The following is a 16122-nucleotide window of genomic DNA, read 5'->3' as shown; positions in this document are numbered from 1 at the left end:
AAAAAAAAAAAAAAAAAGGAAAAGCTGAAATCATAGAAACTTAGAGTAGAAAACTGGTTGCCAGGGGCTGCAGGGTGAACAAAATAGAGAGGTTGGTAAAATGGTGCAAACTTTTTGGGAATTCCTGGTGGTCCAGGGGTTAAGATTCCATGATCTCACTGCTGAGGGCCCAGGTTCAATCCCTGGTCGGGGAACTAAAATCCCACAAGCTGTGCGGTGCAGCCAAAAAAAAAAAAAAAAATGGTGCAAACTTTTAGTTTTAAGTTGAATAAGGTCTGGGGATCTAACGTGTAACATGGTGACTGTAGCTGATAACAGTGTAACGTATACTTGAAATTTGCTTAACAAGCAGAAATTAAATGTTTTCACCAAAAAAAAAAGAACAGATAAAGATAAATATGTGATGTGATGGATGTGTTAACTTGTTAACTGACTTGAAGAAGGAATTCTTTCACAATGTGTACATATATCAAACCATTACATTGTACACTTTAAATATCTTACTATTTTCTTTGTCAATCATCCCTCAATAAAGCTGGAGGGGAAAAAAGGGAGTGTAATAACACCAAACTTCTAAAACGGCGTTTACCAGACCAAATAGTGATTTCTGGTAGTGAAATAGTAGCCTATAAGTCTTGCATAGAGACTACGATAGAAAAGTTGAAGATTGGAAAGCTGACCCCTGTGCAATGAAGTCCATTCAGATCCAGAAGGAAAGGAAACACTCTAATTGGCCATCAGAGGTTGGACAAGACAAGCCATTACTGTCAAGCAAAGATGCAGAGAAGTGGTAGAGAAAGTACATGTAAGATTAGCACTTAATGAGGAAAGAACGAGGATGGCAAAGCAAAGAATCAGTGGTGGAGGTTAGAAACGCCACCAGAACCGCGACCTTCAGTTATTTGGGCCAAGACAATCAATAAGACTACCAATCACAAGATGGCAGAAGCAGGGACACCTTAGCAGATTCAAGATTTTGGTTCAAAAATCATAAAATTGGGCTTCCCTGGTGGCGCAGTGGTTGAGAGTCCGCCTGCCTGTGCAGGGGACACGGGTTCGTGCCCCGGTCTGGGAAGATCCCACATGCCGCGGAGTGGCTGGGCCCGTGAGCCATGGCCACTGAGCCTGTGCGTCCGGAGCCTGTGCTCCACAGCGGGAGAGGCCACAACAGTGAGAGGCCCGCGTACAGCAAAAAAAAAAAAAAAAAAATCATCAAATCAACAGAAGCAGGCTTACATGACAGATGTTTTTCAAGAATGAAAATCCCAGGTAACTTCTGTTTCGATTCTTCACTCTGGGTTAAATACTCCATCTCTATCCCTACAGCTATAGGGTCATAGTTTTTTGAAAAAAATTTAACAGTGGCCTGAACCAACATGAAAAGGTAAAAATATACTAAATAGACTAGTTTAAGAAGTCAGAATTTTACATGATGAAGTTTACTAAGATTTTAACCACATGTTAAGATTTTTTAAAAAATTGTATTATTTAGTGTTAACCTTAATCTATGTGAAAAATAAAGTTAAATGATAGCTGAGTCATCTGGGGATACCTCTACGTCAGACCCTGCACTAAGAATATAAATCTGAAGAGGGAGATATTATTATCCCTCTCCCACAGAGAAAACTGAGACGTACGGGATGCAGGTAATTCGCTCAAGATCATATAACTGAGATTGAAATCCAGGTGTGCTTTACTCCAAAGCGATAGTTACTATATTATCCTAAGGAAGGCTGTCCTTAACTTAAACGGCTGGTTGAAATCCCATAGAATCAGAGGGACAGATGTGGAGAAAAAGGGTCAAGGGATTAAAGTAAGTACACCTCTGGGCACTGTTGTATCTCTCTTATTTTTGAATGCACAGAGCCCCAGAACAAGTCACAATTAGGAGGCTAACCTGGGAAGTTCTGAGCATGCTCTCATTTCTTTGTTATCTTCAAGTCAAGTCATGATGGATATTCTAGTCTTTTTTTTTTTTTTTTTTTTGCAGTACTTGGGCCTCTCACTATTGTGGCCCCTCCCGCTGTGGAGCACAGGCTCCGGACGCGCAGGCTCAGCAGCCATGGGTCACAGGCCCAGCCGCTCCGCGGCACATGGGATCTTTCCGGACCGGGGCACGAACCTGTGTCCCCTGCACCGGCAGGCGGACTGTCAACCACTGCCCCACCAGGGAAGCCCTGGATATTCTAGTCTTGCTTCTGTTGTGCTTCAGGGAAGCCAGAGAAGAGGAAGCACTCCTCCCTGAGGAAGGGGTGGAGAGATGGGGCAACTGATGGGAGACCCCGCAAGAAAGCCTGGCTCAGCACTGTCAGGACTGCATCATCCGTCTGCCTCTCTCCATCTGGAGACTCTTCATCCAGGACTAAGCTTAGAAATGCCAGGTTTCACATTGTTTTTAAAAAAGCATCGCTACTTATTCATTGCTAATGAATGAATTTTATGATTAATTCCTCACATATGGTATTAATTATACTAGTGCTATCATTTCTCTCTCCTAAAGGAGAAGGATAACTGAGGTGTTCCTGTATTAAAACCAAAGTCAAGTGAACGTGAAAACCACATGAAATGAATACCATGAGGATAAACAATAAAAGCACCTTTTTAAGTCACAACTGAAGATGATTCCATGTAGTAGTCAAAAAAAGAAACATTTAAGGAAGCAATTCTAAACAAAAAATCGAAACCAAAGAAATTTCTCACACCTATTTACAAAGAAGCAAAGTGGAAAAAAGAAAGGGGAAGCCCTGTGGTACCGACCTGTCTGGTGCGGAGAGCTTCCTGCAGGGCCCCGTCCAGCTCGGAGAGCTCAGCTAGCGTGTGCTGTAGGTCGGCAGAGATCAGCTCCTTGGCCCTCGTGAATTTCTCCTTCTCCTTGTTACTCAGCGCATTCATTATCCTCAGGCTGGACTGCACCTCCTCCTGATGGATTTGGACCTTTCTGATCTCCTCCTGGACGTCCCGCAGGTTCAGGTCCAGGCACAGTGGCCCCCTCAGCGCTGTCTCCACGCTCCGCAGCCAGTCCAGGGAGCGGCTCAGCTCCGTCTGGAAGTCTCTGCTCTGCACCATGCGGCTCTCACACTCCGTCACCGTCACGCCAATGGCGGAAGTCAGCAGTTTTAACTCCTCTTGCCAGGCTTGGATCTGATGCTTGGCTTTCTCGTAAGCTGAGGGATCAAGATGCGGAACAAGATCTTCGAGATGCACAGTCACTCGTTTTAGAAGAATTCCTGAATCCTGGAGGCTTCCCGCCAGGGAGTGATACACTTTGAGCTTCTCCTCTGCAGGAAGCGTCTCCTCGTTCACCTTGGCCTGCTCTGTTCTCACAACCTCTAGTTGTTTGTCTAGCTGGTGGCTCATCTTTTCATGCTCTTGATAAGCACTGGTGGTGTCTTCTAATAAGCTCACCCTTTGTTCTGTCTGTCGCTTCAGCCTGTGGTACAGGGTGACGAGATGCAGCATCCGGTCTGGTTGCCATGGCTGCCCTGTGCTGCGAAAACTTTCTTTCTTCTGGTTCAGTTCATCCACTGCTTCTGCAAGGGCTGCCACCTCTCCCGCAAGAGCTCGACAACCATCCTGAAGACACAGAGCCTCTTCAACACTCAGGTCGCTGGGGACTTGGCTCACCTTGGAGAACTGGTCTTCGAGATCACACAGAGACTGGGTTGTCAACTCGATCAAGGAATCATATTCTTTCCGAGCCAGAATTGCTTCCTGGACTTTATAGAATTTGTCTTTAGCCAAGTCGACAATTACATTGAACTGCAGGGGCAGTGCATTTAGCTTTTCGTTGAGGTAGGAATGATCGACTTCATTCAGCGTCGGCAGTATGGCCTGTCCAGTTCTCTGCAGCGTAAGTAGGAGATTTTCATATTCTGGAGATTGTTCAAGAATGTGTTGGTATTTGGCCAGTTGTGTATGCAGCTCAGCACTCTCATTCATTAGGTTGATTTCGGGAAAGGTAACAATATCTGCTTGTTTTAGCCAGTGACAAGCTTTATCAAAATCTTCCTTAAAATGCTTCCTAGAAACCAAATTTTTCTCTAGTTCTTGTAGTCGATGGCTGCACTTTTGTAAAACGGTGTCATAGACGCTCTGCAATTCCTGAAGCTTCCCCAGCACCTCGCTCTTTTCCTGCTCTGTGACTCCTTTCATTAATTCGCGGCCCTGGGCCCAAAGCCCAGTGACTTCATTTTGGTAAGTCTTGAGGCTGGCTTGTGCGCTCTTACATGTCTTCACTTGTTTGCTCACGTCATCCGGTAACAGGCAGATATGTTCACGGAACATTATCTTGCGCTCATGTTGCTGAATTTGGCTGGTCGCCTGGAACACCGCCATGAGAAACTGGGTTTTCTCGGACAAAGCCTTGTTTAAGTACTTTCGTCTCTGGCCCACTAAGTCACTGAGACTGTTCACATGCCTTTGGGCATCAGAGAGTACCTTCTGGATTATCTGCCTCTCATTGAGGCCGAGATCAGCCATCACCCTATCAGCATCCTTCGTGAGTGATTTCAGGAGCATCTGTTTGGCCTCCAGTTCGCTGCAAATGGCAAGGTGATCCATGAGAAGGTTCTGAGCCATGTCAGGTGGGGGGCTCTGCTTAAGAGCCTCAGCAATGTTGGGTCGTTGCTCTTCCGCCCAGTCCATCAGCTCCTGAAATCTGGACCGGACCACACTTAACTCCTCCAGGTTGGTGACAGACACTTGGATTTTCCTTTCAACAAGGTCCTCAAGCTGAAACCAGCGTTGTTCAAGGTGACTCGTCTGTTCTTTGACTAATTCTTTGTCATCCACGTTCAGATGGTCTATCAAATTCTGCTTTTTCTCTTTCAGATCGTCAATAGCCTGCTTTCTCTCCTGCAATGCCAGTGCCAACTTCTTCAAAGCTTCTAGGTGGATGGCTGTACTCTCTGCGTCAGATCTATATGTATATATTAAAAGACATAAAATCAAGTTAACTTTAGTTAATACCTGTGATTGTTCACATCATGTTAAAGTGCATATCACCATCTTCTTTCTTAGCTTAGAGTGGTTCAAGTCATGGCTTATCGACAGAGATGCTACAATTATTACGGAACGGAGACCCATATATTTCCATAGCGGAAGTTGAACCAAGATAGTTTGCCCAGATAACTTCTTCTAGCTAAGGCTGCCCTCCCATCACATCTGAGGTGTACTTTTTAGCTTCTTCCTCTGACTCTCAGCAACTGACGAGGATCTGCATATTAACAAGTTCCCCTGATGATCTGCGGAAACACTAAATATTGAGAAACACTGATCTACTGCATTCTTGAAAGGCACGTGGAGAAATTAAGTGATCTGTGATTTACGTGCTTTACTGTGAGAGGAAGCTCCCGTAGACAATCCAGTGCTAGACGGTCTACCATGTGTAAGAAACAACCAATGGCTCTAACAGCTGCTCATGCGTGGAACTTAGATATTTTCTGTTTATCATTAGAAACCTTTAGAAATAACTGTGAAATGCAAAGGATTCTCATCCCTTTGACTACAAAACACATATGAGAAAAGTCCATCTTAGAGTCTTTTTCACTTACAAAACGATTAGTTCTCAAGTATGAGGAAGAGTGTTGGGAGGCCATACGATGAGTTCTGTTCGGGACATATTAGATCTGAGGCGATTGTGGGTTAACCAGACGGAGGTGCCTATTGTCCGTCTGAAATATGGGTTTTTGCTGATATTGGATTTACCCCAAAGATTAGTAAAATGCTGAGCGTCAAGAAAAAGTAAACAAATCAGAAAGCAGTGTACCTCCTCCAAAACAGAAACACCCCAAAACCAAAAACCCTACGATTTAATGAGTTAACTACAGCTAGAATAATGTTTTCAGTTTTAATTGCTACAAATTGATAAATCTGGACAGAAGAAGTACAGGTTTTAATAATTATAGTGATCAGAGCATGATGACTCAATGTATGTGGGAGAGAGGGAATCCTTTTCAAAGAAAAAGTTAAGAGGGGTTCAATTGCTATAAAATCAAATAAGACACTCATTAATTGAATTTAGATTGTTCACTAAGTTCTAGAATACCACAAGTACAAGACAAAACTAGACTGAATTACATAGAATGTGTTACTTTACAGAATTGACAAGAAACCCATGGAACTATAGATTCAAGAAGGATTCATGTCCTGAAATCATAGATGATAGTCCCATAACTGGTAATTAAAACTAGGAATATTCTTGGGATATTCTTTGAACTCACAGTGTAACAGCTTTGAAATATTCCTTGAGGTCGCAGGTAGAAATGGTGCCATTTTCAAATATTTTCCTCTTACTCACCTGCTTCAGTTAATATTGAGCAAGGAAAATCGTGATTATGGATACAGATGACACCAGATTCTTCATAATGTTTTATCAATATTTATAATGATAGAAAATGTTTAAAATGTAAGAAAGACATTTTTGACTTTCATAGAAATTAAGAAATTTCTGGCTTAGCATTTTGGTGACCCACTGGAGAATTGCTGTTACCTGGCTAAGTTATCCCATTCTGTAGTAAATTTTTCTAAGAACACTTCGACGACATTCATACAGTTGTGGTAATCTTGTGTTCTCTGGAAATCCTCTTCCCTTTGCAAGCACAGATTGTTGGACTGAAGGCACAGATCCAGCCACTGGTCGTTTAAGTGACTTATTTCCTTGTGTTCAGGAGACTCCTGCTTCTTGGTTAACTCATCCACCTTCTCTGTAATAGTGGTCACTGATGACTGTTTGCACTGTAGTTTCTTAACAAAATCCTAAAGGACAACAACAATAAAATAATGTTGAATAACCCCCCCCAAATAAATACAGATTGAGACATAGATACAATACCTCTGAATACTTTTGTAATTGAAGAATGTATAGTGAGGGACAAAGAGAAAATCTAAAATCATCATACTTCCTTATGAACAAATTTCCAAGTGTTTAAGAATCAGAGGGTACTGTGGTATTTTCTTGTGTTACTTTGAAAAGTATAAGGAAAAACTGATAAATGTGAAACAGTATTATAGCCACTAAGGAAAAAAGCTAATATTTTATCTTAAAGTGCATCCTTAGTTTTCTAAAAATTTTTAAAGTTCACGCTTTTGAGAATAAAATCTAATTTATATTCTTTCCATTCTTCTTTCTGCATATGCAAACAATATCCCAGTAGAAAATAAAAATGGCTGATTGTCACAGAGGAAAAATAAATGTTAAGCTTTGTTAAAAATCTGGTACAGGGCTTCCCTGGTGGTGCAGTGGTTAAGAATATGCCTGCCAATGCAGGGGACACGGGTTTGAGCCCTGGTCGGGGAAGACCCCACATGCTGCGGAGCAACTAAGCCCGTGCGCCACAACTACTGAGCCTGCGCTCTAGAGTCCGCGAGCCACAACTACTGGGCCCGTGTGCCACAACTACTGAAGCCCACGCGCCTAAAGCCCGTGCTCTGCAACAAGAGAAGCCACCGCAGTGAGAAGCCCGTGCACCGCAACGAAGAGTAGCCCCCGGGTGCCGCAACTAGAGAAAGCCCACGCGCAGCAATAAAAACCCAATGCAGCCAAAAATAAAATTAATTAATTAAAAAAAAAAGAATTCTTTAAAAAAAAAAATCTGGTACAACTTCCAATCAAGTTAATATACTTATAATAATTTTCTATTATACTTTAAATTATATAAATATTTTATTACATTTTAAATCAGTTGTATGTTAATATGTTTTATATATTAAATATATATTTAATAAATTGATAAATCCTACAGCTTTAGCAATATTGTGATGAAAAGCTAATGAATAATAAGGCTTCATGTTTGTTTAATGGCAGAGTCTTCTGGTTCTGCTAGCTAACCCACAGTTCTTTATTCAGAAATAAGCTACAGAGTGAATGTCCTTCAATGCAAGTGGCCGACTGGAGCTCCAAGAAAATATCTGAATGTTCACTTTCTGAGGTATATTTTTCTGGCACCAAATGGAAGTTGTTCTATCTCATTCCTTAAATAACTATGTGTAAGGATTGATTGACACACACCCGTCCTGGTCTCCTCTAGCTCCCCTGGAGGCACGTTAATTCCTACCTTTACTTGAGACACCATGTTCTGTGCAATATTTAGCTCCAGTTCTGAGTGCCTCCTCTTCATATTCTGCAGCTGCTGACTGGCATCCTGGAGGTAAATCCAAAGCTCAGCCTTCATGTGCTTGATCTCTTCCCAGCCCTGAGTTAAGTTCTGTGCCTGGGCAAGCCTTCGTTCAATCTGGAGGAAACACAGAGGCAAAAGTTAGCAGCAATGGACAGAATCATTTATGTTCAGTGAATCAGCCTGTCCATGTACACAGGCCAACACACGTATGCGCGCGCGCACACACACACACACACACACACACACGAGTGATAAATCCAAAAAGAATTATTTGCTTCAAGAAAAACAGATTTTATATTCAGGTTTTCTAAAGACTTCAAATGTCTAAGACTTATGCCATGTGATTTCAATCAATACTGTGAAGGTCTAGAAGTTTTAACAATTTATTAGGTCAGAAGCTGCCCTAATGGTTTCACATTGGGCATTTCAGTGGATACATCTGTTTGACTGAGTCATCAATTTGGTCTTGGGGTTAACTAGAAAAGACTTATATTGTTCTCTAGTGCATAGTTGCTGATACTTCTTATACAACACTGAGTTATTAACATTTTGGATATATGTTTAGATCTGCTTCACTGGTCTTTGAAATCATATAACTTATTTCGATAAATCATTTCTGTAAAAAAAAATATAGGAGCTATATCATCTTTCTTAAGGATTTAAATACAGACTTGCTTTGGTAATGTAATAAAACATAAAAGTAAAAATACATATGTTAGTTTAATTATTTTAATATCCATAATATAATTATTTAATTATCTTAATTTCTTCATTATTTTTTCCTTTAGATCATTTTACTATTCTGGAATATTTAATCAGTTAAATAACAAAACCAAGTCTTTTTTTTTTTTAATCCAAACACGTTGTGTTCCAGAGTTTAAGGCAGCAGCAGCAAACACACAGCCTCTGTGGCGCCATCTGTCTGCTGCAGGCAGGTACTGCTAACTCATCACAACACTGTCCAAAGGGCCCAGATACAGTTTCAGAATTCTTCTCAACACCACACTCAGCCACTGACAATGAATTAGAAGGGTCATGACAGATGTTTGCCATCCTAATAGGAAGGGTCAGGAGGCCCTTTCACACTAAATATGACCGAAAGAAAACAATGGAAAAGGAGAAAAGAAAAAAATGAGTGAAAAAATAGGAAAAGAGAATGGTAATTGAGGAGAAAAGAGAAGAGGAAAGAGGTGCGAATGTTTAGCAGTTCAATGGGACTAAATATTTCACTTCCAATTCAGTGGCATCAGTATTAGCGTGTGCCTACTTTTCTGTGACTTAGTTGAAATTCAATACATATTTATTATAATGCTTGTAGGAGCATTATAGCAAGAATACTCCAAGGAGAAAAATTTTTTCACATCTAACATTCAAGCAAGAGAATATAGTCAGATATATCCAATGTCATTTTTTAACTTTTACCATTTGTTCTGTTTGTTGAATGTCTTTTGCTGTGGTTTTCACTGAAGAGTTTGACAAGTCACACATGGTACAAAGGAGATCTAAGTAGGTCCTTGCCTGTTCCTGCAAAGCTCTGAAGTGTTTGACCTGAAAAAAACAAAAGAAGAAAAAAAAAACTTGTCAGAGTGAAAGAGACATGCTATATTTAGATAGCAAATATTTGTACCATTTGTGGTATTTTGTTGACATTTCAAAAATAACCTTGCTATGCTCAGTATTTTCACCATTGTTGTAAATGACATATATTAGTTACTCAAAAGAAAGCGTTCCAAACACACTGGCAGGGAGCCATTGGTCCACCAGCTGTTTCTTACTCTAATTAGCCTGTATGGTCTGGGAAAGGGGAACAACCAAGAAACTTCCACAGTTTTTCCAGATTCTCTGTTCACATTCTAGCTTGTTTTCTTCTCTTTTCTTTTCTTTTTTTTAAAAATATTTATTTATTTATTTTTGGCTGCATCGGGTCTTCTTTGCGGCATGCGGGATCTTTTATTGCGGTGCACGGGCTTCTCTCTAGCTGTGGTGTACGGGCTCAGCAGTTGTGGCACACGGGTTCCAGAGAGCGTGGGCTTCTGTAGTTGTAGCGTGCGGGCTCCAGAGCCTGTAGTTGAAGCACACAGGCTCTCTAGTTGTGGCGCATGGGCTTAGTTGCCGTGCGGCATATGGGATCCTAGTTCCCCAACAGGGACGGAACTGGCAGCCCCAGTTGTCAGGCTACTGCAGGAGTTACATGAGAAGTGATGATGGCCTGATGGAGGGCGATGGGTGGTAGAGGTGGTGAGAAGTGGCTTTCGCTTACTACATCTTTGTGATTAATTGGGAAAGAGGTATTGACTGCAAGTTGTATGGGATAAAGTTGATCTACAGAAACAGCAGGTGATCTTCCAAAATCATAGCGAATAATGGAGCCTAACTTTTTGACTCATCTCAGTATATTTCCTCTAAGCTGTGTGGGTTGCCTAGATACATCATTCTCACATAAATGTAACAAATACAGATCAATTTCCCATTAAGTAGAAAGTAGCACCTAAACTTTTATCCATTGCACAGACTGACTGGTGTTTCACTTCCAATTAGTATCATTAGCCATTAACCAAAACCATCCCATCAGGTACCCATGGCTCAGAGAAAGTTATCTGTCCCAAACAGCCTTTGGAAATGAGCAGAGAATGAGATATCTGAATTTTTATTTTATAAAGATATTTACTTTAAAAAAATAATGATTTATTTTAAAATGTATACAGTTGTCCTGATTCCAAAAGCATTGGGAGCAGCTTGTTGACTGTCAATGACAAAACAGTTATGAAAGATTTTTGCTAAAAATCAATTTCAAGGGCAAATCTGATAGTACTTTTTCTCATTCCCCCAAATTCACATCATGCCTTATGAAAACAAATGACATTCTTAATGGAATCAAATCAGTCTGTCATTAGCTAATGGTAGTGAGGTCCATATTATCATTACATATGTATTGAGCATTTACCAGGTGGGAGGGATACACGACGCACCCTGGGACCCTGACCAAATTCAACGGCAGCCCATCAAAGCCTGCCCAGAGTCTGACACCCTGTCAGTAGTGGAATTCTCCAGTGACACATCCAAGCGAACTAATGACCCAGGACCTGCTCGACTTTACATGAAAGCAGTACTTGCCAAAGGAAAGACTGATCAAAACAAAGCAAAACAAAAAGAAACAACAAAAAACCTCTTCTCCTTCAGAACAACTGAGGTCCAGGTGTTTCCAATACCTCTAATTCCCTTCTCTGTTGCTTCCAAAGGGGGGCAGCCCATTCTGAGAAGCAGTGTGGAAGGGGCAGAAAGTAAAACAATGAACCATACAGTCACTGAATCTGGGCCCCAAGAAGGATCAGCATCCTCCTGCAACCACAGCTAATGCGGCTGCTGTAGGAAATTTCCTGTTCTAGCGAAAGGTCGTTGGGATTAATGTTATTCTCCCCCTCGCTTTTACTTCTTTTTTGGGGGAACAAAAGAGAAGAATCAAGCTTTGGTCTGCATTGTTCTGAATAAAGTACATTGGAAACAAACAGCCACAAGACAATGAATGACCCAAGAAAGCTCACAGTCTAATGAAAAAGCAGAATACAGACAATCTTTATTTCATTTCTTGATTCAAGGAGAGCCATGTTTGATTTGTCCATATTCTATTTTTTTTTTTTTTTTTTTGTGGTACGCAGGCCTCTCACTGTTGTGGCCTCTCCTGTTGCGGAGCACAGGCTCCGGACGCACAGGCTCAGCGGCCATGGCTCACGGGCCCAGCCTCTGCGCGGCATGTGGGATCTTCCCAGACCGGGGCACGACCCAGTGTCCCCTGCATTGGCAGGTGGACTCTCAACCACTGCGCCCCCAGGGAAGCCCCATATTCTATTTTTTATAAGGTGTAATACATGCACTTCTGTGAGCCATTTCATGACTTAAATAATGTAAATCATTTAAGCCAGAAAGTATACTTTGGGGGACATATTAATTGCACATATTCTCTAAGCGGACTAAATGAACAAACATTATTTTAATATCAATTTGAGGTAAAAAAATTGAATTTTTACATTACTTCCTATCTGGCAGCAACCTTTACAACTAAATTCCTTTAAAATATATTCTTTGCACTACATAGAAAAATTGCTTAGTACAAAAAATCTAGAAACATCCCTCAAATACTCTGATGAAGTATCAGCAGCAACATTTTAAGCACGTAGATGTCAAATTAATAGACCATAGGTTCCTTTCACATGATAACAATAATTCATTCAGCATTCACTCAATAATTATTTAATAAGCACCTCGTTTTGTGCCAAAAAATTCAGGAGAGGCTAATTTTGCTTTTCTGTTTACAAATCACGTACACTGCGGTACACCATTTGAATTTCTTCATAACTTTCAGAAGGAAGCATACTTATAATCACTTTACCTAATAGAACACTGAGGTTCAGAGAAATTCGGTGATTTACCCATGGTCACCCTGTTGAGCAGGTACTGGAATCGATCTTCTGGCTACAGTGCCCATGCCCTATTTATTCTACCAGATTGACCTCAGTTGTGCGTCCGTCTTCCTGGTTAGAATGCGGACTTAACTGGAATCAAGCTCAGACCTTATTTATACTTTTGTATCTCCAGCAACCAGCACAATGTGGCACATAATACGTACTTAACATGTTTTCATCAAATCAGTGAATCACAGCGTAACATAAACTTGCAGGAATCACAATCTACCTGCTTAACGGCTTCTGCTCTGCTGAGAGGGGGATGTGCGCTTGGCTTTAAATCGGGCTGGACTGCAGAAAGCCAGGCCTGGCACTGCTGCAGGGTGTCTTGTCGACTAACGTGCTTCTGAAGTTCATGTTCCAGACTCTGGTACACCTGAGACAGAACAATCATGCTGCGGTCGTGAGAGCTGTTTTATATCTCTAAAAAGATCACTGCAAGCAAATGAAACAAGTCCACTTTCAATGGATCCCTCTCCCCACCATGCCCCCCAAAACTACATACATATCTACGGAGTCTGCGTATGTTCCAAAATGTTGCAAAGCACATGGGCTATGCCCCAGTTTATAACTTCTCAACCCACACATTACAACATAATATCCTGATCATGGAAAGACAAGGGGGGCAGGGTGAATGTAACGCTAGAAATGTGTTAGAATACATAAAATCTTTGGAGGAAATTGGTCAAACATAAATCAAAAGTTTTTGCAGCTTTCCCCCATGATATAAATACTGTCCTTTTCATTTAAACTAGAAACTAAAAGTAAAAATAAAATGCCGGCTCATGAAAAGATAACCAATATTTCTCTAACTGAAAAGCTTCTGTTTTAGGGTAGGGTAAATTGGAACTAAATTATAACACAGGGGAGGGCAGAGTTTGATGCCCTCATTTCATCTTAGAAGTTACATTCCAGGACAACACTAATCTAGAATAACCCAAACATTTTCTAATGTATCTATTCAATTACTTAATCCTCAACCAGCCAAGCAATTTCCATTTTATCCACAAAGACATGTTGAGAAGCTATTATGTGTTTCCTTGAAATCAAGGTGAAATATACCTATGACGTTTTCTGAGCAAGCTCTTCATCAAAAACAAAAGAAAGAAAAAAAGACTATGAGGTTAGACTGGCTGTTCTTTCCTTATTGAGACAACAGAAGCAGTAATTGAATTCTGCTTTTCTCTGTCATCTATTAAATTAATCATTTTTATCTGATATTAGGACTATCCCTTATTTATTTTTATTCCAAGCAGAACCAAAAAGAAAAAAGGTATTTTGCTTTCTTTAACATTTTTGCAATGTTTAATTATAAGATTCTGACTCTGTTCTTAGAATTTCATCTACTTTTTAAAAGTTTATTTTTAAAATATGTTTGTCTTTCGAACATTTACTAATTAAAAAAAAATTAAGCTGTGTCCCTAATGCACAGAAAAAGCCTGCTACAAAGACAGTGCTAAGAAATCTCTGTTGAGTGAGTGAACAAATGAGCTCACCAAAAGCTCCATGCTACTGTTTTTCTTGTCTCACCCCCTTTGTCATCATCTGCAATTATTTGTTAGATTCTTTTATCCCTCTTTTTTATTAACTTTTTTTTTTTTTTTTTTGCCGTATGCGGGCCTCTCACTGTTGTGGCCTCTCCCGTTGCGGAGCACAGGCTCTGGACGCGCAGGCTCAGCGGCCATGGCTCACGGGCCCAGCCGCTCCACGGCATGTGGGATCTTCCCGGATCGGGGCACGAACCCGTGTCCCCTGCATCGGCAGGCGGACTCTCAACCACTGCGCCACCAGGGAAGCCCGTTTATTAACTTTTTGAAGGTGAATTTTCCAAGTCTAGGCATCAACTAATGTCACCCAGCATTTTTTTTATTATCGTGATGAACACAGATAATTCTCCCCATGTCACTTGTATTTCTCCAGTTCTTACTAAATAGCCCAGTAACAAAAATAGATGGACCCTACTCAGTGTCATTTATAAATTCCAGAATAATAAAGAGTAATCCACTAATTTTACTTAATTGTTGTTAAAAGGGTGATTCTTATTTATCTTAGACTTATATCTATAACATTAAGGATTCCATTTTATTGGAGGGATACCCACTGAAGTATACCTTGAAATTGGTGCTTACTTCTTTTCTCAATTTCTATATGAATACATAAAAATACTGAATTAGAGTAGAACCTGGGCTGCATAGAGTTAAAAAGAAATAATTATTGTGTGACTTACAGAATAAACTTATTTTGATGTAACAGAATAAATGGCAAATTAGAAAGAAGTATTATTGATGGTGTGCAAATAAAAACAAACAAAATTAAAAATTTTTTTCATAATCAATTCATGGAATAAAGGGATGGAGTAAAAACCACATGTCTGAAATTCACTTCATCACATCAATCAAATATATGATATGTTAGTTCTATGTTCACATAGAGACTATGAAATCTATCCTCTTATTTTCTGTCTGGAAAAACACCAAAACGATCCCAAAGACTGAAGCACAAAAACTATTTTTAAAAACCTCCAGTTTGCACAGTTTTTCTCCTTAATTCTTCATCATTCTAGAATGTTCCAGTGGTACTCACCCTCTGGGCTGTACTGCAGATGGCTGAGTAACTATCCTTTGTGCCCTGCAGATGAGCATGTACATTTTGTTTAAGTTTCGCTTGGAGGTGGTCTGCACACTGGCTGATCAAATTGTCGCCTTTAATTTTAAGGTTGTTCAAACGGTCTTCAAAACCAGCAATTTCTTCCATCATTGCCTACAAAAAATGAAACAAGTACTGAGTTCTCATTCCAGTTTTAGTCTTTAAATAATCTATTCATCAAACAGAAAGTTAAAGATCAATCATTTCACTGTTTAAAATGTCTTTAAAAGAGTTTTGCAATTTGTCTTGGTTACCATATCAACAAATGAAAAAAGAAGTATATTTTCAGAGATACTCCAATGGGAAAAGTTAATGAATTTAATGGATTAAGTTACACACGAATAATGAAGTAACCTTTAAGTGATTTCATGAGGCTGATCTCAGTTAGAGATCTGCTCCATGGTATTATTACCAGCAAGAAGGATGTTAATACATTTTTCATCTCTATAAATTATAATTCTGGTATAATTTATATCTAAAATAATCTAATTACAACTTAATCTAATTTACTAATGTCTAATTTATCTAATATGATATCTAATTTATGTAATAATCAAATGTCTAAATTATGTAAGATCTAATTTACATCTAATAATACTTATATTGATAAAAACAACCTTTATCACTTACCATTTATTAAGCACCTGCTATAGTGAAGGGACTATATATAAGCCCGGATAAATGTGTATTATTACTATTGTTTTACAGATGAGGAGATTGAAGCACAGAGATGTTATAAAACATGTTCAAGGGACTTCCCTGGTGGCACAGTGGTTAAGAATCCACCTGCTAAAGCAAGGGACACAGGTTCGGGCCCTGGTCCGGGAAGTTCCCACATGCCGTGGAGTAACTAAGCCTGTGCGCCACAACTACTGAGCCTGCGCTCTAGAGCCCGTGAG

General features: G+C 40.1%; 1 protein-coding gene across 15 annotated transcripts in view; it reads right to left on the bottom strand.

Annotated features, from left to right (window-relative positions):
* Positions 1 to 16122, bottom strand: part of SYNE1 (spectrin repeat containing nuclear envelope protein 1) — a 464275-nt gene that overhangs the window by 193331 nt on the left and 254822 nt on the right. For all 15 annotated transcript variants that reach the window (XM_060029753.1, XM_060029751.1, XM_060029760.1 and 12 more), the window contains 6 exons: positions 15161 to 15337; positions 12807 to 12953; positions 9540 to 9665; positions 8055 to 8231; positions 6491 to 6756; positions 2758 to 4918 (listed from right to left, as the gene is read on the bottom strand). In XM_060029753.1, the coding sequence (XP_059885736.1) occupies positions 2758 to 4918; positions 6491 to 6756; positions 8055 to 8231; positions 9540 to 9665; positions 12807 to 12953; positions 15161 to 15337 (3054 nt within the window). The remainder of the gene's footprint in view (positions 1 to 2757; positions 4919 to 6490; positions 6757 to 8054; positions 8232 to 9539; positions 9666 to 12806; positions 12954 to 15160; positions 15338 to 16122) is intronic.

Source organism: Delphinus delphis, chromosome 14 (genome assembly GCF_949987515.2).
Source record: "Delphinus delphis chromosome 14, mDelDel1.2, whole genome shotgun sequence".
In the NCBI taxonomy this organism is placed as follows: Eukaryota; Metazoa; Chordata; class Mammalia; order Artiodactyla; family Delphinidae; genus Delphinus; species Delphinus delphis.
Note: the sequence above shows the minus strand (reverse complement) of the source record. Positions and strands in the feature narration are given on the sequence as shown.